Source organism: Kogia breviceps, chromosome 3 (assembly GCF_026419965.1).
Source record: "Kogia breviceps isolate mKogBre1 chromosome 3, mKogBre1 haplotype 1, whole genome shotgun sequence".
NCBI classification, from domain to species: domain Eukaryota; kingdom Metazoa; phylum Chordata; class Mammalia; order Artiodactyla; family Physeteridae; genus Kogia; species Kogia breviceps.
The window spans coordinates 32,165,871-32,189,308 of record NC_081312.1 but is presented as its reverse complement, the minus strand read 5'-3'; the positions used below and the strand labels follow the sequence as shown (position 1 = coordinate 32,189,308).

The 23,438-nt window shown below is 53.3% G+C and overlaps 1 protein-coding gene across 4 annotated transcripts in view; it reads left to right on the top strand.

Moving 5' to 3' along the window:
* The window catches only part of SMOC1 (SPARC related modular calcium binding 1), a 157,295-nt gene extending 135,378 nt beyond the window's left edge, over window positions 1-21,917 (top strand). For 2 of the 4 annotated variants that reach the window (XM_059056768.2, XM_067028287.1), the window contains exons 8-12: window positions 2,602-2,794; window positions 3,350-3,432; window positions 5,200-5,305; window positions 14,723-14,967; window positions 20,009-21,917. In XM_059056768.2, coding sequence (XP_058912751.1) covers window positions 2,602-2,794; window positions 3,350-3,432; window positions 5,200-5,305; window positions 14,723-14,967; window positions 20,009-20,022 — 641 coding nt within the window. In that variant the 3' untranslated portion in view covers window positions 20,023-21,917. Of the gene's footprint in view, window positions 1-2,601; window positions 2,795-3,349; window positions 3,433-5,199; window positions 5,306-14,722; window positions 14,968-20,005 lie in introns of all 4 variants that reach the window. The other 2 variants (XM_067028286.1, XM_059056767.2) reach the window with 1 other exon arrangement.
* The last annotated feature ends 1,521 nt before the right edge of the window (window positions 21,918-23,438 follow it).

Sequence of the window (23,438 nt, the reverse complement as noted above, 5' to 3'; positions counted from 1 at the left end):
GGCTCCGGACGCGCAGGCTCAGCGGCCACGGCTCACGGGCCCAGCCGCTCGGCGGCATGTGGGATCTTCCCGGACCGGGGCACGAACCCGCGTCCCCTGCATCGGCAGGCGGACTCTCAACAACTGCGCCACCAGCGAATCCCTCCTGTCTCTTTCTTAGAGGAGCACTTGAACTTGCAGGGCTCATCATAAAGCAATAAGCAAGCAAATAAAGAAGAAAGTAATAAACCCTGCATTTCACCTTTTCTCGAATTCGATGCTAACCCCCAGTTTTTCCAAACGATCGAGCGTCACCATTTGTATGGTTTGTAGTATTCTCCGTGGAACTCCGTGCAGCCTCTACGGAAGCGGGCTACAAACATTTCAGAACAGCCTTCAAGGACTTCCAGAAATCTGTCGACTGTCCCCAAACCACAGGTTCCCACCTCTCCTCGGCTGGCTGGTCTCCACATTCCCCCAGTTTCAGGGTCCCCAGTGGTGTGAAGTCAGGTCCGTCATTTGCTTTGTCCCTGGGGAAGCTTTCTCCACCTCTGTTCGCATCTCGCTTTCCATCTGATTTATGGCTTTAGAATGTTGGCCTGGAAGATTTTAATTTAAAGCCTCTGTCAGAGGTTGTCACACGAACGCAGTACCAGTAAAAAGCTGTTTTCCTTTGGTTTTTCTCCTCTGTCACTTTTTCTGTGGCATGAAGTATGAGGTAGGAAAAGAAAGTTACCAACTTGGGGTTGGAAGAGCTATTGAAAAACTCTTGCATAATTCCCTGGAAGGTGCCAGGCTCCATTCCAGCAAGGGGCTGAACTCAAAATTCTGGGTCTTCAGGCCAGGTCTCCCATGGCACCCCTCTTGCAATCAGTTTATGTCTCTTTCCTAAGCTGCCTCTTAGGGGCAGTTCTGATGGTAGTTATAATTGGGTTCAGAATCTCGAGTCTAGTGCCTGTCAACTGTTTTAAACTCCTGTTCCTCTAGCTAAGGAGATTCTGTTTAGTTTCACTGCGTTTACGTTATGAAAACTATAGTTCTTTTTTTTTTTTCATTTTCCAGATCAGTATTATATTTTAACAGCAAATGTACTATTCATACCTGTCTCCTGACTCTCAGATATTTTTATGAGCTTAAGGGAATATTCCCTCACTCTGCAATGAGAATGTTTTCAGCATTTTTCCTCAGAGTGAGACAAAAATCATTTCCCATCATCTGACTTCCCTCTAAGACAGCGTGGAGTTGCTTTGCGTCTCTGTGGGCACCTACAGTCTGCTTCAACATCTGTCCGGTTCATATGTGTATCATTACCAGAGTCATTATTTCAAAGGGTTTGGCTCCTTCAGAGTTGAGCTTCTGTATTTTCATCATTTGTGCTGTTGTTCAGTGAGCAGGATGAATCTCCACATTGCTGATACCAAATTCCTGGCTCTCGGAATGGTATTTTTGTAAAACACTGTGAAAATATCATGAGATACCCGAGACGATTCCTGTCATCTTCTTCAAGGGGAAAGTTGCGGAATATTGTTCATGAAAGAAATAAAATGATAATAAAGTAAATAAAGAGATAAATAAGTAGATCAAAAAAGCAGTAGTACAGGTATATGATGTGGTCCCTTTTATTGTTAAAAAAAAAACCCCAGTAGATGTGTGCATATGTATTTATGTGTGTGTACATGAAAAAGAAAAGGTCCAGGGCAGGTAGTGTTGAACTTTGGTGGGATTAGGGTTTTTTCAAATTTTTCTTTATAACAAGAAAAGGAACCTAATGCTATTTATTTTTAATAACTAAAAAAAAAAATAATAATCCCCACAGAATCAACAAAAAAACAAGAAAAGGAAGTCAGGCAGGTTGACTGGTCAGGGGTCGTGTGGGTCTGAAGCCCCCAGGCCTGGCACAGGACACCATGCACTGCCTCAGCCTGGGCCTGACTCTGGAGAAACCAGGTTTGGCTGTTCAGAGATGTTGACATAGTTCGTGAGGCCGCTGAGTACGGACACCTGCCAGCGGGCCTGTTTCTCTCTCGCGCTGGATGGAAGCAGCATTGTGTAATCAGCTCAGCTCCATTGAGCCTACTTTGTCCAGCCCTGTTGGAGGCCTGGAAGGGAGTGGGTTTGGGCCTCGTTTCTGCTCCTCTTGGGTGCCTTGCATCAGAGCATCTCCCTGCCCTGAGGACAGCGGCCTGGCCCTGTCCTGCTGTGTCTGGGCTTGGGAGAGTGTCCACACAGACGGGCATTCTTGCATCAGCTGTCAGCTCGCAGGGCAGCCAGGCTCCTGCCCCCCTCCCCCTCCCGAGCCAGGAGACATCAGCAGGGACCACTCTGAAAACAGTCAGGAGATTCCACCCCTGGGCAAATGGCTACTCTGATGTGGAACAGCCCTGCGGTCCCCGGCTGTCCTGTGGCTGCCGGAACCTACCAGGTGTGAGTGCTAGTGTACCCTGGCAGCTAGGGGGCCGCAGGGAGGTTCTGGGCCTCCAGCCCCTCACTAAGGGCTGGTGTGGGAGACACAGCTCCTCTTGGTGACTCACCAGCCAGCCATCAGTTCCTCAGCGCCAGGCCAGCTCCTGGCAGGGAAGGCACAGGAGTGGAAGTCACCGCAGGCTGTGTCTTCTCTTGCAGAGAAAGTTCACTCTTGTGACCAGGAGAGACAGAGTGCCCTGGAAGAGGCCCAGCAGAACCCCCGCGAGGGCATTGTCATCCCCGAGTGTGCCCCTGGGGGGCTCTATAAGCCAGTGCAGTGCCACCAATCCACTGGCTACTGCTGGTGTGTGCTGGTGGACACGGGGCGTCCGCTGCCTGGGACCTCCACACGGTAAGTCCCCCGGGGCCCGTCCTGCCCCTCACCCCTCAGGTGAAGCCTGGGGTAGGAGAGCCAGCTTCCTGTTAGGCTGTCACCTCACATCTCCTGGCTTTATTGTCCTGGCCTGGTGGGAGTCGAGGCACTAGGGGAGCAGCATCTCTGCTCGTGGGCAGATGAGGTCCCAGTATCCTGGATTCTGGTCACAGGTCTGGCCTTTCCTAGCTGGGCGACCTTGGGAAAGTAGGGAACCTCTCTGAACCTCAGTTCACCAGTGAGAAGGTTATTGCCCTGCCCGAGTCACTAGGTTCTATGGATCAAAAAGATCCCGTGTGCAGACATAAGGGAACAGCGCTCTACTAGACTGACGAAGATGACATGCCTGAACCTGTCTCTGTGGGAACACCCGTGCTGGGATTGCCTTGTAGCTGCTGGACACTACAGGAGATATTCTGCTGCCAGCTCCGGGAGATCGAGGCTTAGTGACCCCACAGATCGTTGCTGGTCGTAGGGGCTGAAGTCAGCTCAGTTTCCAGCCCCTCCTCACCCCCTGCATCTCTCTCTTCTCAGCTACGTGATGCCCAGTTGTGAGAGTGACGCCAGGGCCAAGAGTGCGGAGGTGGACGACCCCTTCAAGGACAGGGAGCTGCCAGGTGGGAGATGACACTACCCCTTGCTGGCGCTTTCACCTCTTCCTATTCCTCCAGCCCCTCATCATGCAGAAGCAGCGCCCTCCTCTGGGTCTGCTTCCCCATCTGTAAGATGGAGCGGGGACACTGGGCAGGGGCATCTCAGGCGCCATGGGATCTGCATCTAGTCTGGGGTTTGTTCCTCATCAGTCCTGTGCTCTTGAGCACACGGTTCCTCCTCCTTGCTCTTACCTTTTTATCTTTAAAATGTTGTCATTGGGTTACAATCCTACCCTTGAAAGCTCTACAGTTCTTTCTCTAAGGGTGACTGGGACGATGATCTGGGGGCTGTGCACCCTTTGCCCCAGGGCTGCAAAGAGCAGATAAGCTCACAGGGAAAGGCTGTCCTGAGGGGCAATGATTCCTGGTGGCCCAGAACTGTCACTGGGGTATGACACAAGACTCACAGGCAGGGACCCAGGACCTCTAAATGGCTGCTGGGTTGGGTTTCCCTTATTTATGGTGTTCTCTGCCAGTGAGTTACAGTAAGAGTACTAAATATTGATGGCTCAGAACACTGTCGTCTTAATCAGCACAGATGCAGGTCAGTGCTGGTGGGGGCTGGGCCCGCTATTCCCCATGAGGACTCCAAAGGAGAACTGAAAACAGAGGCCCCTGAGAGTCTAGGGGTTCCCAAGTGAGGTTTGTAGGTCACTCTGTCATGAGAATGGAGTCGCAGAGACCAGGGTCCCTCCTTCTAGCCATCTCTTCAACAAATGTCCATTGAGATTCCCCTGTGAGCCAGGCGCTGGGTTTGTCTAATGATCAAAACTGAAGTGAAGCTTATCTAGTGGGGGAGACAGTATACAAATAAGCGAATCCAAACACAGATAAAAGGTGGTGACAGGTACTCTGAAGGGAAAGCGTGAGGTGCTGGGAGAAGGACAGGAAGAATCTGTGGTTTCTCTGAGAAGGTAGCATTTAACCGGAGACCTAGGGGATTTGCAGAGAGCAGAGAATGAAATAGTTGCTGCAGAGAGGAGGAGTGTAGGTAGTGTTGAGGGCCCATTTGGGGCTGGTAGTCATGAATTTGCAGGAAAACCGTCTCTCCAGTTGTGTGGTGGTGTTTATGCCGGCATTATTCAGCTGTGGGGGTGTAGACTTGGAGAAAGCGTGTCTGTGAGAAGGTTCATCCATGCTTGGGGTTTTGCTGGAATCACGCAGTGAGGAATAGAGAAACAAAGGGTTTGAGAGTACTTATAAAGGAGGGTTGATAATTATAATCTAAGCTGGATGAGGAGAGATGTGAAAAGAGGAGGAGGTTCTTGGGTAGGTAAACAGGTAGATCTGCTTGAGTCAACTTTGACCTTGGAGTTCTCTGCATTCCTTGTGCCCCTTCAGCACCTGGTCCTTGCTGCTAGGGTCGCTCGGTCCTCCTGTACCAGAACTAGCTTGAGTTCCCCAGTAGACTATGAACTTTACGAGGAGAAGAGCTGTGTGTATTAGATCCCTAACATTTAGCATAGTGCTTGAGTTGATACTCAGCAAAAATTTGAGGAATGGAAGAACATGAAGAGCATTATTATCCATTTGGTCTATTGGTCCCTTGCGGGCTGTGGGTAGAGGAACTATGGAGGTTTATGAGAATCATCTGAGCTGTGGACAATTCCCAGAGTGGATTTAACTGGACAAGAGGGACTTGGAGAGGTTGAGGAAACAGTGGTAGTTGAGGAAGCTGTTTACTTGATCATTTACCTGGTGTCTGCCTTCACATCTCACTTTGTCTTTCAGGCTGTCCAGAAGGGAAGAAAATGGAATTTATCACCAGCCTACTGGATGCTCTCACCACTGATATGGTGCAGGCCATTAACTCAGCAGCACCCACTGGAGGTGGGAGGTGAGAATGTGGGCAGGACTCAGGCCCAGCGGGACCACGGGGCCCCAGACTCTTCAGATGCTGCAGGTCCCTGGGAGAGTGGGGAGGGGTGGGTAGAACAAGAGCTGGAAGTTGATCCTCTTCCTGCAACCGCGTAGCTGTGACTTTTTCTCACCTTCCACCAAAAATCTCGCCGCCCCTCTCCCCTTGTCTAGCCTTTGGGAGTTGCTTTTCTCTAGCTTGTAGTTACCTGATTATAGGCAGGTCCGGGAGTGTCTGGAGACTTCCAGCACTTCAGTCTCAGAAATGGATGCATTGGAGTGAGTCCAGAATGGGAGGAAGGGGGCTGGGCATACGATGGGGACAGGGCTGGCAGGGAGGGTGTCCAGAGCACTTGGTGGTTTTCTTCTTTTCTGAGAAGGCAGGAGCCGCGTGCCCTTTTGGCTTCCTGAGGATCCCAAGGGAGCCTGGGCAGTGGGGTTGGACAGTGCCGTAGCCAAATCCAGCTTTAGTTCAGGAGCTGATATGCTGGCCGAGGCAGTCCTGACACGAGGCCGAAATGTACACGCTCCCCGGCGACCAGCATCACCGCTGCTCACTAATTTGGGCCCATTGGGTCAGTTGATCGGAGCATGCATGTATTCATCTGTCCGCTGCTCAGAGCTACTGAACGTGCATGGCGCGCCAAGCACTGGGCTAAGGATTGGGAATCCAGGTATGCGAGGCATGTCCCTGCCTTCACACAATGCAGCCTAATGGGGATACTAGGCTGTAGAAAGATACAAACTGTGTGGTAAGTGCTAGAACTGAGGTGAAAGAACAGAGAAGCGTTTGCTAGTTTAGTCTGGAGGAGTCAGAGAAGGCTTCCCGGAGGAGGTGATACTGAGTTTTGAAGGATAGGTAGGACTCAGCTAGTAAAAGAAGGAAAGCCATTCCAGGAAAAAGGAAAGGACATTGTGACCCCAGGAAAGTGCATGTCCGTAGTTCAGTATGGCTGGGCTGGGGTGGATGGAGGAGATGACAGTGGTGGTAGATGACACAGAGGATGCAGGTCCCAAAGGGCCTGTGAGATGTACTTCCCGTTATGAAGCCAGAGCGGGAGGCACAGCAGGAGTAGGGAGAGTTCTGGCTCCTTAGCAACGGGAAGTACCACGTGCTTGGCAGGGACGGGCCGCCTGACTCTCAGTTTACGTGGCTCACCAAGGAGGGAGCGCTAGTCCCTCCTCATCTCCCCAGAGGCAGAGCTGTCGAAGGGCAAGGAGTGCCACCACGAGACAGGCCCAGGCCTCCAGGCTGGTCGAAGGGCCCCAGCGTGACTGCCTCAGCAGCGATCAGCACGACTGCAGGGCATGTATCTCGGGTGGGAACCAGGACTCCCAACACAGCTGTCAGTGGTTCTGTGTCCCGAGGCAGACAAGGGCAGCGATCCTGAAAACCCACTTTTTTTTTTTTTTTTTTTTGCGATACGCGGGCCTCTCCCTGTTGTGGCCTCTCCCGTTGCGGAGCACAGGCTCCGGACGCGCAGGCGCAGCGGCCATGGCTCACGGGCCCAGCCGCTCCGCGGCACGTGGGATCCTCCCGGACCGGGGCACGAACCCGTGTCCCCTGCATCGGCAGGCGGACTCCCGACCACTGCGCCACCAGGGAAGCCCTGAAAACCCACTTTTATGTCACATCACAGTGAGTGCACTGGCTGCCTTGTGGGTTACCACTCTAGGAAACTGCTTGTCCAGGGAGCTTGCTCTCAGCAACCCCCATGGTCCTGTGAGCTCTGAGGCTGGTTTCTAGCCCTGCTCTGTTTTGCTCACCCTGTGGAAGGGTCCAGGCCTCCCCTGGGAAGAGCACAGCAATAAGTCTGAAAAGGTGGAGACAGGGTCTGACGGGTCGGCAGATGAGAACCGCCCAGAGGCAGCCCACGGTGCTCAGCAACTGTGTCCGAATCTCCAGGAAGAGGGTGGGGAAATTATGAAAAGGCATATTCAGTCTTATATGCCTTTTTAAAATTTATGCTTGGAATGTGAAAACATACCTGTTGTTTCATGCAGAAATGGGTATGAGCTATTTATGGGTTTTAGAAGAGAGGGAAAAATAAAACAAGAAGGGGGCATGGCCTTAACAATTCCAGGTCTGGGTGCTTTCCACCCACAAATCCCCAGGGCTGCTGGCTCTGACCCACTGCTCAGGGAGCCTGCCTGGTGCTTATACTTGGGTCCTAAGGAGATAGGACTTCACCCTCCATCCCATTTGCTTCTGCGGGAGCCCAGCCCTTGAGCCCGGCCTGGCCTCGGATCCAGGGAGACTTCAGTGCCAGGGAAAGGACCAAACCCAGCTAGGTCCTGGGCCAGCGGGACCAAAATCACAGGTGGGCCCGCTGCCAGGGCAAGTTCGGATGGACACTTGGCCTTCAGATTGCAGGCTGAAGACATTTTTACAGAAAATAAGAACTAAGAAGTTCATAAATGCTTTTAATCCCAGTGTGTCCGTAGGGAAGGGATTTTTTGTTGCTGTGGTTTTCAGAAAACCTCTTTTCGGTACAATATAATGTTGGGAGAAACTTTTTAAAAAAATTCCTTCCTAAACATGTTTTTCACTTCAAACTCATATGAACTTGACCGTGTTTGCTTTTGATGAGAATGAAAGGTTTGAACTGCATTTGGTAATTGTGTTACCTGGAGGCTAGACTTGTCATCAAAAGACAGACAAGATGTATCAAGAAATAGTTTAGAAATCAAGGAAGTGGGAGTGGCCCTGCAGAGAGAAGGAGAAAGAATCAGTTATACAGGGAGGTGGCTGGCCAGGGTTACCGGTTTTACTGAGTTTAAATCCCTCTCAGGTCTCCCTAATATATTTTGAGAAAGCAAGCCCGAGCTCTGACCACGAACTGGCCCTGCAGGATGGCCTTGCTGGGGCTCACCCTCCTCTCATGTGTCACTCCCTCCTGTCATTATGTCCCAGCCACTGGCCCTTCTCAGGTCCTCAAACAGGCCAAGCTCTTGCCTGCCCCAGGGCCTCCATGCCAGCTGCTCCTTCAGCCTGGAATGTGAGTCCCCCATCCTCCCGTGACTGGCCCTGCTGTTCCATGTAAATATCATCTTCTCGGTGACCATCCAAACTAAAGGAGCAGCCCTGACACCGTCTGTCACAACACGGCTTTTTAATTATCAGCCTAGTGCTTAGCCCTATCTGATATTTTGCTGGTTTGTTAATTTGCATCTGTCTCCCCCTACCCAATGAAAATTGAACTCCCATGAGGGAAGGAGCGTTTTCTGCCTTCTTCCCTGCTGTATTCCTAGAACTCAGGATGGTGCCTGGCCCACAGTAGGTGCTCAGTAAATATTTGTTAAATGAATAAATAGCCAGGAGGATGGGTGGATAGATGGATGGATCCCTGTTGGATATAGGGAGGGATGTCTCAATAAGGCCTCTTTTTTCTTGGCACACGTCAGAGGGTCCAGCAACTACTTCAAGACTAATTATGAGGCCAGATATGGCCCTGAAGTTCACTGCAATGCTTCTTTGTCACCAGGGCCTTACAGCGCCCTGGCTGGGACCAAGGGACTTGGGCACCATGTGGACAGCCCCTGGTCAGGCACCCTTCTACAATGGAAGAGCCAAGGCAGAGGGCACCACTTCTGGAGCAGGGCTGATGAAGAGAATTATGGAATCCAGGGTCCCTGGGTTTGGGCGTTGGCTCTGAATTCAGGTAGAATTGAGGTTGCAAGCACAAGGTCAATGAAGCCACAGCTGATCTCTCCTGCGTCCTCTCAGGGTCTGGCAATTAAAGCTGGACACCAGCTGGGGCCACGGGAAACAGTCCCATTTGGGGACAGTGGGAAGAAGGGACACGGAGGATGTTTGGGCTGAGCAGAAAAGAGGGTGTCTTCCCCCCCAAACCACCACCTGTCAGTCTTGGAGATTTTAGCTTTGCACAAACTCTTACATCTTACCGCTGGCATAAGCTCTCTGCTGGGTTCTGGGGACATACAGGGATGAGGGCATGGTTCCGGGCTGGAGGATCTCCTGGGAGAAGAGCTATGTAATCACGTGAGTGCACTGTAAAGCCAATGTGACAACAGAGGCAGATGGAGTCCTGCAGGGACTCAGGGGAGGGAGGGCGTGTGAGAGAAGGCTTTCCACAGGAGGTGACATTTAAGCCACATCTTCACTTACGGGTGAGAAAATGCCGCGACCTATAGATGGACCAGGAATAAGGGTATCCCAGCAGAGGGACCCTAGGGGTAGCGAGGTATGAACGAGGTAGGGTCTGTGGAAGGAATTGTGAGGAGTAAGGTTTAAGCTTGGGAGGCAGGCTGTGGACAGGCGGGAGATGAGGCTGAAGAGCTGGGCAGAGCCCAGATCATGCCGGATCTTGTGATTCATGCCAGAGCGGGCCACAGGGAGCCATGTGACTAGATAGGCATTCCTATGGAAGCCAGACGGGGGAGCAGATCTAAATGGGGCAGGAAGGTTACAGCTGACACCAGAGGGAAAGGCGATGAGAATGTGGACTAAAGCTCTGGCGGACGGGATGGTTTACTGAAGCTTTAGTAATGAAATCAATAGGATTCGAAGACTTCTTAGCTGTAGGCAGTGGAAGAGGGGGATATCTACTTCCTTTTCTGGTCTTCTAGCCTGATTTAGGGGGAAAGCAGCGCTGCCCAAATCTAAAAATAGGCAAAGTAGAATGGGGTATCCGTGGAAACATCTGTGGCTAGTGCCTGGGAGGGGGTGGCCTGCAGGTATCATTAGATGAGAGCTGTTCTCAGTGAAGGGTTGCTAGATCATTGAATTATGCCCTTGGTCCTTCCCGCTCCAGAAGGCAGAGTTCCGCCCCCATCCCCTCACCCCATGGGCTAAATCAGCCTTCCCATCAGCATTTATCCGTCCCAAAGGGAGAGTTCTGAGATCCTAGCTGGCAGAGCCTTCTAGAGCAGGGGAACCCTCTCCTTTCTCCACTCCACCCTAGAAAAAGTCAACGTTGAGAGAAGCTGGGCTGGGCCGGGCCGCGGGAGCCTCGCTGCCCCTCCCATGGTCCCGCAAGAAGAGACCGTCGGTCTTGAGGTTTCCTCCTTCCTGCCCAGTGCGGTGACTTGTTGATGTTCTTGCAAGGAGGAGGCTGGAATGCAGCTGACTTGGCATTTCCCAACTCTACCCACCCTCACAGCTGGCGGGGCCTGGACCCGGCTCCAGATGGGGCTCAGTTGGCCTGCTTGGCTTGGCCCGTGCCTCCAGGCCATCCCACCTCACCTTGTTTAAAACTGCTTGGGACAGCGGAATTGGGCCCAAGATCTTGGCCAGCGCCAGTTTCCTTGTGGTAAAAGGGGCTGACTCTCCAGCTGTGCATTGCAGCCAAGGCCCGGCGGGCTGAGGCTGCAGAAGCGACACTGAGAGGGCTGCAGGGGAAGGGTGGCCCCTGCCGCCTCTGAATTTGGGAGAAGACTCGGTGCGGCCCGGCCAGTCCAGGGAGGGACCTGGCTCTAGTGGTTTTCCTCATCCCCGGAGACGGGAGGCAATGGACGGCCACCAAAACAGCCCAGAGGCGGGGCTGACGCCCACCTTGTACTGTGTCTCTCCACACCATATCCGAGGAAACTTGGATCCTCTACACACCCAATAAGCCCTTTTAATGGAAGTGGAATTGTACCTGTAGGGTGGCCCATAGCAAGGACCTGGGCATCACCGTTAAGTGATCCTAAAGAACCATCACACTCTCTAACGTAGGGTCCCCAGCCCTTGCCTGATGAGCAGCTTTGAATTCCAGCGGATTCGGATCCCAGTTCTGTGTGCGTGTGTGAGAGAGAGGCCAGGAGTCTGATGCCAGTGTAACCCTAGAACTGGGAGTGCAAGTTGCCAGTGTTTATAAAGGATACTGCCAGAAAGCTGTAAGAGCTGGAGGGCTCGGTGGGCTGTGGCCTTGAGGTCAGGGGTAAATTGTGAGGAGTCCAGCTGTGATGGAAGGGACTCCAGCACAGACTGCTTGAGAGGTTCCTGGAGACTCTGGGGAAGCCCTCTTGCCCCACCCCATCCAGCACTCCCATGGGAAAATCTTAGCTTCTCCTTAGTTAACAGAGGCTTCTAGTGTCTTCTTTCACACATGCCCACCGCTGGTTTGGCTAAATCAGGACTCCTGACAGATGTCAGTCTTAACTAGTTCTTGCATGAAGCATGGTAGTTTGGGGACTTGAGGCTGCCGTGAAGCCAGGAACCTCATTTTCAGCGTTTTGAGCCACGTGCCTTGAGTAGTTTTCTTTTTTCTAGTATGCTTTGTTGGAAGCACGTAAAACTACCCCCAGCCCCTTGCCAGTTACTGTCTTTTGTCTCGCCCGACCTTCTTCCAGAAGGTTCAGACTTATTCTTCTGGGGTCATGGCTGGAGTCTCCTTCCCTCGGTTCTTAACTTGAGTCCGTGACCTTGGATGAGGTTTAGGGAGTCCATTAAAGCCCTAAAATCTGCAGAGTTCTGGGTGCATGTGCAGTTTAGAGAGAGGGACTATGGCTTTGTTTACGTTTTCTGAGGGTCCATGACCCCACCCCCCCCTCCGCCCCCCACCCTTGCTGAGAAATTCTTGCCTTAAATGTACTTGGCACTTGGCCTAGACAAAGCCTTGGCTTCCAAAGTAGGACCCTAGCGCTGCCTAGCTACACATGTGGAGCCTGCCTCTGATGTTTGGGGAGGGGGCAGCATGGGATTCTGGAAGTCAAAGGATTTCCGAAGCAGAGTGCCTTACACCAGCTGGGGACGGGGGCGGGGAGAGGCAGGCCCCTCAGGCCCACAGGGCAGGCTGCCGGGTTGGGAAGTGCTCTAGGGAGCCAGAGACACTGCTTGGAGGGCCCTCGGAGGACGTCTCCTGGGACGTGTCCTCGGCTGCGGGGTATTGGGGACATACGGGGGGTAGCAGGCAGGAGGCATGGCCGCTCTGGGCTGGGGAGCTCCTGCTGGGAGTGAGGGGGGCAGGAACAGGGTTCTCCAGACAAGGAGGCAGGGAAGGGAGGGAAAAAGAAGCAGCAGCCAAATGACAGTCACTCTCCGGCATGAGAGGAAACTCCTAGAGGTTGTAGTGTGGGAGAAGAGCCGCTTCTTGCTGCAGCCTAGCCCAAAGGAAGGTGCTGCGCGGAGCTCCAGCAAGAGTCGCTGAGAACTGGGCAGGCAGGCGGGAGCCCAGGAACACGTGTTGAAGGCAGCCAGCCTCTCCTGGCAGGGCATCTGGGCAGGATGACCTCATCCCTTCCCGTCTCAGCAAGTGAGGCTTTTATTATTCTAGCCTCTAGGTAGACATTACGCTATGCTGAGCCTAAAGGTTAAAGGAGGAGCTGCCTTCGCCGGGGGTTCTCGGGGGTGGGGGGGCCCTCACGGGAGGGGCCGAGGGGGAAAGCCCTCCCCTGGCCGCCTTAGAAAGCCTGGGTGGGAATAGCTGGAGCGTCTCCCCTGGGTCCCTCCTGGCTCTCCTCCCGCACCTGGGTCCTCCCTCGCGTCTAGGGGAAGGCGAGGGCAGGCAGGGTGCCCTGTGAGGGAGCTGGCCACCCTCCCTCCTGCTCCACGAGCATCCTGATAGAGAATTTTCTGGGGCCCGCCTGGTATACCCTGCAGGCTCAAGAGTGAATGTTGCAGTGAAAATAGAGGAAGCTTAAAACCACCAAAGTACCACGTACTGGCAGAGACAACAGTCTGAGCCATGCCTGTCTGAAAGCCCTTCCAAGCCTGGTTTCTATGACAGACCTAGCAGATTCCCCAAGGGCCAGAAGCAGACGGTCCCTCACGCCTTCCCCAGGCACTCCGCGTGCCAGACCTGTCAAGATGAGGTCCCGCTGGCAGATCCACTAATTGTGCTCTCTTGGAATTGGTCCAGGGTGCCCAGGGGGACCTGCCCAAGACTGCAATCCACTTAATTAGGAATGGGCATTCAACAAGGATGCCTGGCTTTTTTGGGGGTCATGAAACGTCTTTTTCCCTAAATGGTGAGGCCACTCGGGGGTTGGGGTAGGGGAGGGAGTTTGCTGGCTCATTCATAGCGGAGGTGTCAGGGATGGTCCCCTCCCTCCTGGAAAACTGAGCAAACCCCAGAGAAGAGCCCCAAGGCACTGGGAAGTGCCTTGAATATTTTTCTTGCCAGGTGCAGCTTCAGAGTGTGCTGGCAGGTGCTGAATCCCTGGCGTAGGATCCCTGTGTGACAGCGAGCTCCTCTGTCCATGCTTCTCGCACGGCCGTCACGTAGTCTGTCTAAGTATTTGAATGTATGGACCTCCCAACCTCAGCCTTAGTCCCCCAACCAAGGGAAAGTTACCCAGGGCTTTAAACAAAAGGGCCTGGACCACATTCACTCCGTGCCAAGCCCTGGCAGCAGGAACCATGGGATTCGTGTGACTCTGTCCTCCTGGCCAGAGACCCCAGTCACCCCCTCTAGAAGAGATGCGTCATTGGCTTCAAAAGTTTCAGCTAGCACCCTGAATCCTTTTGGGGATAAGATGAGGCATGGGTGAATGAAATTGATGGGTGGGCCTTGTGTACATTACACGTGTAGGCATTGCTCTTGTCACGTTATGGTCACCAGGCATACATGGGCTGTGTTAGATGCGGTCAACGCTGTGCATCTTGACACCGGGAAGCTTTCTTGGTTACTCTAGCCCAGTGCTTCTTAGCAGAATCCCCTGGGGGTTCTAGTTAACATGTGGCTTCCTGGGTCCACCCTGGCCCTCCTGTCTTAAAACCTCTATGTGGACAGACTCACGCTTAGTAGGTCTGGACTTGCCAGCTGTAGAACCTCTGTTTGTGTCCATCTCAACTGCCTTCTTTCCTCAATTCTTACCGCACTTGGTACCTGACAGGGACGGCCCACGGGAACGTCACACTTCACACTGAATTGCTGCTGCCCGGTTTCACTTTCTTGGCTCCGTTTCGCCAAAAGACAGCAGTTTGAAGCCAGGGGCTGTGCCTCCTGCTTTGGAAGCCCTCCAGGATCTGGAGTGGCACTGGGTGGGTGGTGCAGGCTCTGAGCACCCTTTTCCATAGTCAGGTTCATTTGGATGCCAGGTTCATGTGTAATGGGCAGCTTGTGTGGCTGCAACACTAGGCTAGGAGAAGGACAGTTTGGATTCCTGTGGTTTTTCTCAGGTGAATTAAATCCAGCCAATATGTCTTGAGCATCCGTCTTGTACGAGAACGTTGCTGGCTATGGCGGAGGGGGTGGCAGGCTCACCTACTTGGGGACCCCCGAAGACTGAACTGTCCAGTCTTGTGGCTCAACTTGGAAAGAAAGGATGGCTTGATTCGGCTGCAGGCTCGTTGGGGCTGGGAGGGCTGGGGCTCGGAGAAGCTGTTTCTGCCTGGCTGCCGGCAGCCCTGGCATCTGAGCACGTGGGAGGGAACTGAGGCTGGGCTGGTGGCTCCTGCAGGATCCTGAGCGGTGTGCTGGGGGGATGGGGGTGTCTGCCCGTGGCCCAGGTTCTCAGAGCCAGACCCCAGCCACACCCTGGAGGAGCGAGTGGTGCACTGGTACTTCAGCCAGCTGGACAGCAACAGCAGCGACGACATTAACAAGAGGGAAATGAAGCCCTTCAAGCGCTACGTGAAGAAGAAAGCCAAGCCCAAGAAATGCGCCCGGCGTTTCACCGACTACTGTGACCTGAACAAGGACAAGGTCATCTCACTTCCCGAGCTGAAGGGCTGCCTGGGTGTTAGCAAAGAAGGTGAGTGCTCGCCTATGCTCCCGGCCCGCTAGGACTTGCCCCTCCCGGGCCCCGGGGGCCAAGGGCTCCCCCAGTAGATGAGGTCCCAGGTGCGTGTTTATTCAGCTACTTACTGGGAGTGTGTTATGCTTCATGCCAGATGCCTGATATAGTGGAGGAATGGATGGATAAGGTCCCTATCCTTCCACAGTCTATGGAGGAGACAGATACTAAAGTATTTACATACCTTGTGGTAAGTGCTATGAGGGTGTATTAAGATAGGCCAGGCTGCAGTGACAAGTAGAACCACACATGTAATGGCTCAGCTCAACACAGTGGATATTAGTTCATCTTGCCCATATAATAGTTCACCACGATTCCAGGTCCTAGGGGTGTGTGTGTGTGTGTGTGTGTGTGTGTGTGTGTGTGTGGTGTATGCAGGGGAAGGAATAGGAGTGGGGATTGCTTCGTCTGCAGTCACTGAGATTCAGGCTGAGAATGACTCTGCCATCTTTATTATGTGGCATCCAGGGTCACCCTGGGGGTCTTCTCCCTTCCCAGCCAGCCAGATGGCATAAAGCCTGGAGCAGTGCCTGTGGTGGGGGGTTGACGGGCCAGTCCTGGAAGTGACACACATCACCTCTCCTATTTCACTGGCTTGAACTCAGTCACTAGACCACACCCCACAGTAAGGAAGGCTGGGAGCCCAGGAAAAGGAGGAGAGCGTGAATTCTGGTGGACACCTAATGACCTCTGTCACAGTGGAGCAAGTGCAGAGTATTGTAGGAACATATGTAGGGCACCCCCATCAGCGCAGGGGCAGACGGGCTTGGAAAACTTTGGGAAGGAGGTGATGTCCAGACCAGGGGTCAGCCAACCGTGGCCCATGGGCCCGATCTAGCCCACGGCCTGTTTCTGTACAGCCTGTGAGCTGAGTGGTTTTTCTATTTTTAAAGGGATGTCATTTTCAAAAAAGAAGAATATACAGCCGAGACTATTGTATATCATACACGGCTCACAAAGCTAAAATGCTTACCAGCTAGTCCTTTACAGATAAGTTTGCTGCCCCTGCTCTACAGCAGTCCCTGGGCGATGAGAAAGAGGTGGCCAAGCAGAAAGATCAGGGGAGGGAAGAGTGTTCTGAGCTGAGGCAAATGAAGAGTGAGGCTGCAGAGGTGAGGGAGCAGAGTTTTAGAGGAGCTGAAGGCCGTCAGTGTGACAGAGATGCACTGAAGATGGAAGGGGAGGGGAAGGGGTAGGAGGCAAGGTGAGAGGGTTTCAGCTGTACAAGGGCAGTGGGGAAAGCTGTTGAAGAGATTCAGTCAGAGAAACAAGAGCATCAGTTTTGCTCAAAAGGTATTCCGGTGCAGTGTGGGAAATGGATTGGGGAAAAGCGAGGCAGAGTCCCCCGTAGGAGGCTGTGGCTGTCCAGACAGGAGGTGATGGAGGCTTGAGTTATGAAAAACCCAGTAGGGGATGCAGAGTAGTGGGTGGAGGTGACTAGGTAGACCTGCAGGCCTTGGTGATTGAGGGCATAGAGGGGTGAAGGTTGGTTTGGGCAACTGGACAGTGAGTGTGTCCATTCACTGAGATGGAAGAGCCGAGCAGGTGCAGGGGGACAGGGAAGGTGACGAGGCTGGCTTGGACGTGTCAAGTTGGATGCACCCAAAGAATTAGAGGGTCTGTAGTGCCGGTGATAGGTCTGGGCTGGAGATACCAATTCGGGTGGCGCTGACTTCTTTGAAATGGAAGCTTGGGAAATGCTGAGATTGCCTTGGAGGAAACATAAGGGCTTTTCCTCGTTCTAACCCTTGTTTGACCGTGTAAACCCAAAAGGTAGCTGGGGAAGTGGCTGAGTTACCATGAGGTACCCAGTCTCGGGACCTGGGCTCCATCACTGGGTTCTGGCCTTTGTTCTGGCGCGTGTGGCCCTGAGTGTGTGACCTTATCACGCTGGGCACCCCTGTCTGATGAGGGTGCCTCTCTGTGTTCCCACCACTCTGAGTCCCCAGGACCCCGCCTCAGCCACAGACCAGTTCTTTCACCCGAGTACAAACTACTCAGCCATCCGGGGTTTCAGCGTCTTCATCTGTAAGATGGAAATAATCATAATATCCACCTCATAGGGCTGCTGTGCCGATTCACTGCGACAGTGAGTCAAAGCAGTTGTCATGGTGCCTGAGACATTGAAGGAACTCCGTGGAAGTTCAATATTACTATTCTTCTTCATAAGATTGTTGCCGCTGTCGGAAGCCTTATCATCGCATTGCAGTTCACGTTCCCGATTCTCCCCTGCAGCTCCCCTGTAGCTGTGGGTGTGCCTCCTCAATCTCTAACCTCAGGCAGAGTGCACAGCGCACGGTGCACGGCACCCAGTAACAGTGCATTAGATGCCTGTCAAATGACGAAGGGATAGGAGAGGGATTGTCCTGTATGGTGACATTACGCTTTCGCATTTGGAATCTGTGCCCATTTCTCAGAGCACAGGCTGAGGGCCAGTGTTGGAAAGAGACTACCCAGTGTTAGTATAGACCCCGGGCCCAGCCAGGAGCACTTCTGGGTTCAGTGGGGTTGGAATCACAGAGCTCTGTAGCCCCTCTGCCCTCAGTCCCCTTCCTGTGCTGGTACTTCAGGTCCGTGCAGCACACAGCAGCCAAGCGGAGGCCGAGTGTTGTGACCTCGGGTCCACCGAGCTCAAGGAGGCCTCCCGGCTGTCCTCTGAAGCTTTGTGGGGCACCACGTGCACAGAACCCAAAGGAAGCATCCAGCCCTGACACTTACTAGCTCTGTAATCTTTAGCAAGCTACCCAAACTCTCTGAGCCTCAATGTCCTCATCTGCAGAATGGAGATGATAGCGTCTGCATCACAGATTCGGTGTGAAGATTTAACAAGCTGGTGCCTGTGAGGAACTTAGCTCAGTACGTGGTTAGTGGTGAATGCACACAAGAAATTAGGAGTAGAAGAGTAACGCGCCGCCGGGCTGCGGGCAGCTTCGCAGGGTCCCTCTCCTCTGCGGAGCAGCAGAAAAGTCACTTGGGTAGATGGTTGTGCAGGGAATGGAGCAGATGTTGGTCATCTGGTGTTGTGCAGTGCCCTCTGGTGGACTGAAAGGGGCTTGCACACCAAGTAGGGGGTGGAGTTCGGGTGTGGGGAGGGCACAGAGTTTGGAGGTGAATGTAGCTTTGGGTGTGAGGGACTGAGTTTTGGGGAAACGCCCCATGAACACAGGCATTTTTACCAACCAGACTCCTCACTGGGGAGCTGAATTCTCTGCACAGTGGTCTGAGGGCTGGTCTTTCTTAACTGGCCCTTGCCAGTATATAAAGCACCATCATTAGGATTACTGACACCACCCTGTGAAGCAGGCAGGCTGGAGCCGAGTTCTTCCATTGAAAAAAATTGCCAGCTCTCCCGATGCATTGCCCAAGGATGGCACCTGCTCCGGGCTCGGACCTTTTCTCTCCCCTGCCTTCCTTGGTAGTTAAGAGCATGATTCTGGAAGCAGACAGTCAGGTCTGAGTTTGCTTCACCACGTAAAAGCTACGCCATCTCCAAGCCTCGGTTTCATCCTCATAAAGTGGGGATAACTTGATTGTTTTATTAGAACCATATACAGTTGTTCTGAGGATGAAGCGAGGTTTTGGTAAAGGGATTAGCGTGGTACGCCTTCAGGGTGAGAGCTGGTTACCGCTGGCTGTACGGTTTCTCTCCTGAGTCTCAGCCTGGTGGGCAGGACTCTTTGAGGTCCTCTGTACGTGTAGATCTTTGCTCTCACCCCTGAGAGAAGCAGCCGCTGGCTGGAGCAGGTGAAAGACGGGATTCAGGGCCTGGCAACCGGGCTCATCTCCCACCCGCCTGCCTTGGGCTCGTCCCTCTTATCTTTCCAAGTTTGCTTTCTCATCCGTGACATTGGATGTACCAGTATCTACCCCTCCCCCCACCCCACCCCGTGTTCTGCCTTTTTTCTCAGGTCTTAAGGAATGTTAGTGTAACTTGGGGGCGGTTGAGCTGAGGGTGGGCGTGTATTCCCACAGCACTTTACACTCCTCCAAGCCCTTTCTCCATGAATTCAGTTGGTCCTCAAGGCAACCCTGTGAGAGGCGCAACAGAAGCAGCGCAGCTGTGGTCCTAATTCCTGCTCCATAGACCGACCCAGAGGGCTTAGGGCTGTGCACAAAAATCACACAGCCTCCGGGGTCGACGTGGAGCTGGCCCAGCTCTTGGTGTGCCTACCTTGCAGCTCCCTGCTCCTCCCTGAGGAGACCTGGGCCCTGCAGAGCCTCCAAAACCGATCAGCACCCTATGGGGTGGAGTGGGTGTTCGCAGAACAAGCCTTGGACCTCCGTTAAGCGCCTCAGCTGCTCTGAGCATCAGTTTCCGGATTTGTTAAGTGAAGGGGCTGGACCAGATGATGGCTAAGATTCCTTCCACCTGACCTTCTGCGACTGGGAGAGCCAGGACCCAAGAAGGTTATGCAAATGTCCATCAGCACTAAAGCCCCTCTCAGCTAATGAGGGGACCCTGGCCTTAGGGAAGAGGTGTTGGCTAACAAGGGGTTTACCCGGGCAGAGCAGGAAGCCTGGCCACACAATCTCTGGCTCTTCCTCAAGTGCCCTCTTCATTCTGGGGGTTAGAGGGGCCAGGGGCCCGGGTATAGAAGAAGCCCTACCAGTTCTCTGGGTCAAGGCCACTCGAGTATCCTAAGTTCCTGTTTTGACAGGTGGTAGTCTTGGCATCTTCCCCCAGGGAAAACGATCAGGCAAAAACCCATTCAGTAAGTTCCTTCTTTCTGGGGTCCTTGCTATGGGCCCCCTGATGCAGCTTTGGTAGTGCTAGTTCTCTGGAATGGCAGCCTCATTTTGTTGCCATTGTGATGCCTCATGGTGGCAGATAGGCTGGTAAAACATGGGCTTGTCTGCAAGTCCAGGTAACCTGTGTCCCACTCAGCCCCGTATTTAACAGCAGGTGGAAAAGCCTGCTCTGGTGAGGAAATTGACATGTGTAGCTGGATTGCTCGTAAACCCAACTCTAACTTCTCACTTGTACCTCTCTTCTCAGTAGGACGCCTCATCTAAGGAGCAGAAAACCAAAGGGCAGGTGGAGAGACCAGGGAGGCAGGATGGATCACCAGACACCTGACCTTGGACGCTGTCCACAGCCCAGCCACATCCCATGTAACATGAGTGGTGCCCACCGTGTTTGCACTTTTAATAACTCTTACTTGTGTGTTTTCTTTTTGGTTTCATTTTTAAACACCAATATCTAATACCGTGGTGGGAAAAGGAAAGGGAAGAAAGACTGTTCATTCTCTTTTATTGTTAAGGTTTTGGATCTGCTACTGACAACTTTTAGGGTTCTGAGCGGGTGAGGGTCTTGTTGGGACTGAGAAGAAAGAGATTTATATACTGTATATAAATATATATGTAAATTGTATAGTTCTTTTGTACAGCCATTGGCACTGCTGTCTGTTTATTCCCCTCCCTTTTCCTGCTCTGGGTTGTGAGGGCTCTGGACACACGGCCCGGCTTTCTGGAACCCCGAACTCCATCCCCAGCCCGCTTGGATTCTGTTTGGAGACCGACCCCTGTGGTTATAGTGCAGACTCCATTAGTTCTTTTCTAGTGGGAGGAGGGCACTGCCTCTTGCTGTGGCTGTCAGAGCTGGCAAGTCACTTGGAGCTTGACCTTCTCAAGGGAGGCTGGGTGTGGGGCAATGGGAGGGGCCCCTGGAGGGAGGGCTCCCGTGCCCATGTGTTCCTGCCATCCGGACCCCCAGGTGGCCCTGACCCCGTGGGTGCACCGTGTCCTGGTGGCCCACTGAGCAAATTGTCCTCCAAGGATTTGCGTTAGGCTCAGTTGAAACATTTCCACCCGTGTTTAGCGTCTACTCCATGTAAAGCATGAGAAGGGAGGCAAAGAAGGAAAAGACACACAGAGGGGCCTTTTATTTAGTAGCTGTTTCGTATCTGAGCAGCGGAGGGAGGAGGACAGAAGGCCTGCCCCGGCGAGTGCAGTACCCTCAGGAGGCTTCTTACCTCCTGCAAACCCACTGAATGCAGCTTCCCGAGAGAGCTCCCGGGGCCACGGTCAGACTAGGCTTTTACTTCCACTCTCCTCTATCTCCCCTGCCATCCTCTGGTCATCATAAGCCTGAGGGAAGAGTTGCGTCGGTCACCTTGTTGGCAACTCAGCCTTTTTTAAAAAACTCAGTACTGAGGTTCTTCCTGTTCCCTTAAATACTCTTCAAGGCTTCCAGGCTTGAGGCCAGTTCCAGAGCAAAGCTCATCTTGGGCCTCCCACTTCTGCCTCGCCTAGAAGTGCAGAGATAATAACCCAGCTATGGGGAAATCCAGGCCTAGCTTTGCACAGACGTTTTACTGTGATTCCAACGTGGAATCCAATGTGCCGGGCAGCCTTCGGGTCAGATGCCAGCTTCTTCTGCCCGGGTGACCATGCCTATCTGAGAGTCATCAAAGAGCAACAAGTGGCACTTAGAACCCCTTCCATGGGCAGGCATGGCAGCACTGAGGGAGGGGTGGGTAGTAGCCCAGGACTGGTGCCCCTATGGATTGCTTTTGGAAATCTGGCCACATCTCGTGCATCGCATACCCCATCCCGGTATCCCATCCTCTGACTGGAGAAGGTTCTTGCTGTCAGGGTGAAAGTCCCAGAGCTTGTGTTAGGGTGACTGGAGGCCCCATCCATCCCTACGTGGTAAGGTGGAAGGGGAGCCCTAGACCATTAGTTTGGACCAGAAAGCTCAGCGTGCTGGAACTGGATGGACTTTCCAGGAGACCCCAGTCCCCTACTCTGGCCGGGAGGAAGCACCTCCTTGTAGAAAGTCAGACTCTCCCCCGGGCATCTTCTCTCTCACACATACGTGGAGGCTGTGTTGTGTGGTTTTCCTTTGTGAGGAGGGAAGGAGACTATTTGTAGCTTGTTTTATAAAAAATAAAAATGAGTCAATCTTGGTGGCTGTTGCCTCTTTCTTTGGGTGGCTTCCTCTGATGGAAAGGTTTCATTTCCTTAAAAGGTTAGTTGTTTTCTGTGGCCCAGGTGCCCTCCACTCTGATCTTGGGAAGTCTGAGGTGCTAGATGGGAAAGGAACCCAGAAGTGGCCGTAAGGTGGCGCCACACTTTGCGGTTAGGACATCGACCCCCTGGGCCCTCACCTACAGTGTTGGTGCCTTCTTTGTAATTCTCCCTCTTGCCTGCACCCGTACAGCTGCCCTCACAAGGAAGGTAGGGGATGTTGGTGGTGGTGCTTTTGGGGTAGGGCTGGGGGTAGCCCATTCGGTGGCTTCAGGCTGGTGGGAGTGGGCATTTTGGCCATCATCCTTATCACAAGACCCCAGGCTGGAAAGCAGCCGAAGACAGGGAGCAGGCCCCCAATGAGGTTCACCCCGTCCGTGCCCCACTTTTGTGGGACACGTGTTCAGGTCACATATTCAGGTCAAGGCTGCTGGCCTGCTTGGCATTGCTGGAGGCCTTCAGTGTGGACATTGCAGCAGAGACGAGGCTCTAGATTGTGTCTGGTGCTACAGGGCGTCTTTTCCCTTTGTATCCCCACCCCCCACCCCCGCCCACACGCAGCTGTCCCCGGATGTGGCTTCCTCACCAGTCTCTTTTTGTCACCTCTGTTCCCTTGTCCTTTACAGGTGAACAGAAGATAATGCCCTTGAGAAATTCTCCCCTAGCCTTTCCTTCAGCTTTTTCCCGAGAAAGGATCTCAGCCTTTGAATGGGGTCATATAGGTCCCCCTTCTCTAGTGCTGACACTGAGCTGCTCTGTCCACAGGCCCTGAAATACTTAATACTCACCCCAGCCCAGTGCTACTGGCGTCATCAATCCCATTTCACAGGTGTGGACCCAGACTTGGGAGCTCAGTGACTTGCTGGGTTACACCCAGCTGGGAAAGGCAGAGCTGGGTGTCACCCTCAGATCTTCCTCTCCGGGCCTGGAGCTCTGCCCACTGCCCAGCTGCCTTCCTGGAGGGGCTAGAACAACAGCCTTCTCCCTCCTTAACCCCAGGTGGCTGCATTCAGCTGTGAGTACACTTTTTTCTCTGCCTAGTTTAGAGTCTTATTAAAAAGCACTAATTTGTAGAGGTCTATCCTGGGCTTTAGGGATTTGGGGAAGAGAAATAAGGGAGGTATTTGCCTGTGCAGGGCCTCATTGGGAGACTTGGGGTTGACCTAGCCTCCAGCAGAGAGATCCAGGCTGATGTGGGAAGGGGGCAGGGCCGGTCTGCAGCCCCACTCGGCCTTCCTCTGCTTTCTCCAGAGACAGTAGGGCCATTCCCAGTAGCGGTCAAGGAGAAGTGTTTCTTCCTTCACCAAAAGTCTCCGGAGCCATGCTTGGCCTCTGTGGGGAGGGAAAGACTGGGGATGTTGTCAAGAGATGACTTGGGACTTCCCTGGCGGTCCAGTGGCTAAGACTCTGCAGTTCCAATGCAGGAGGCGCAGGTTTGACCCCTGGTCAGGGAACTAAGA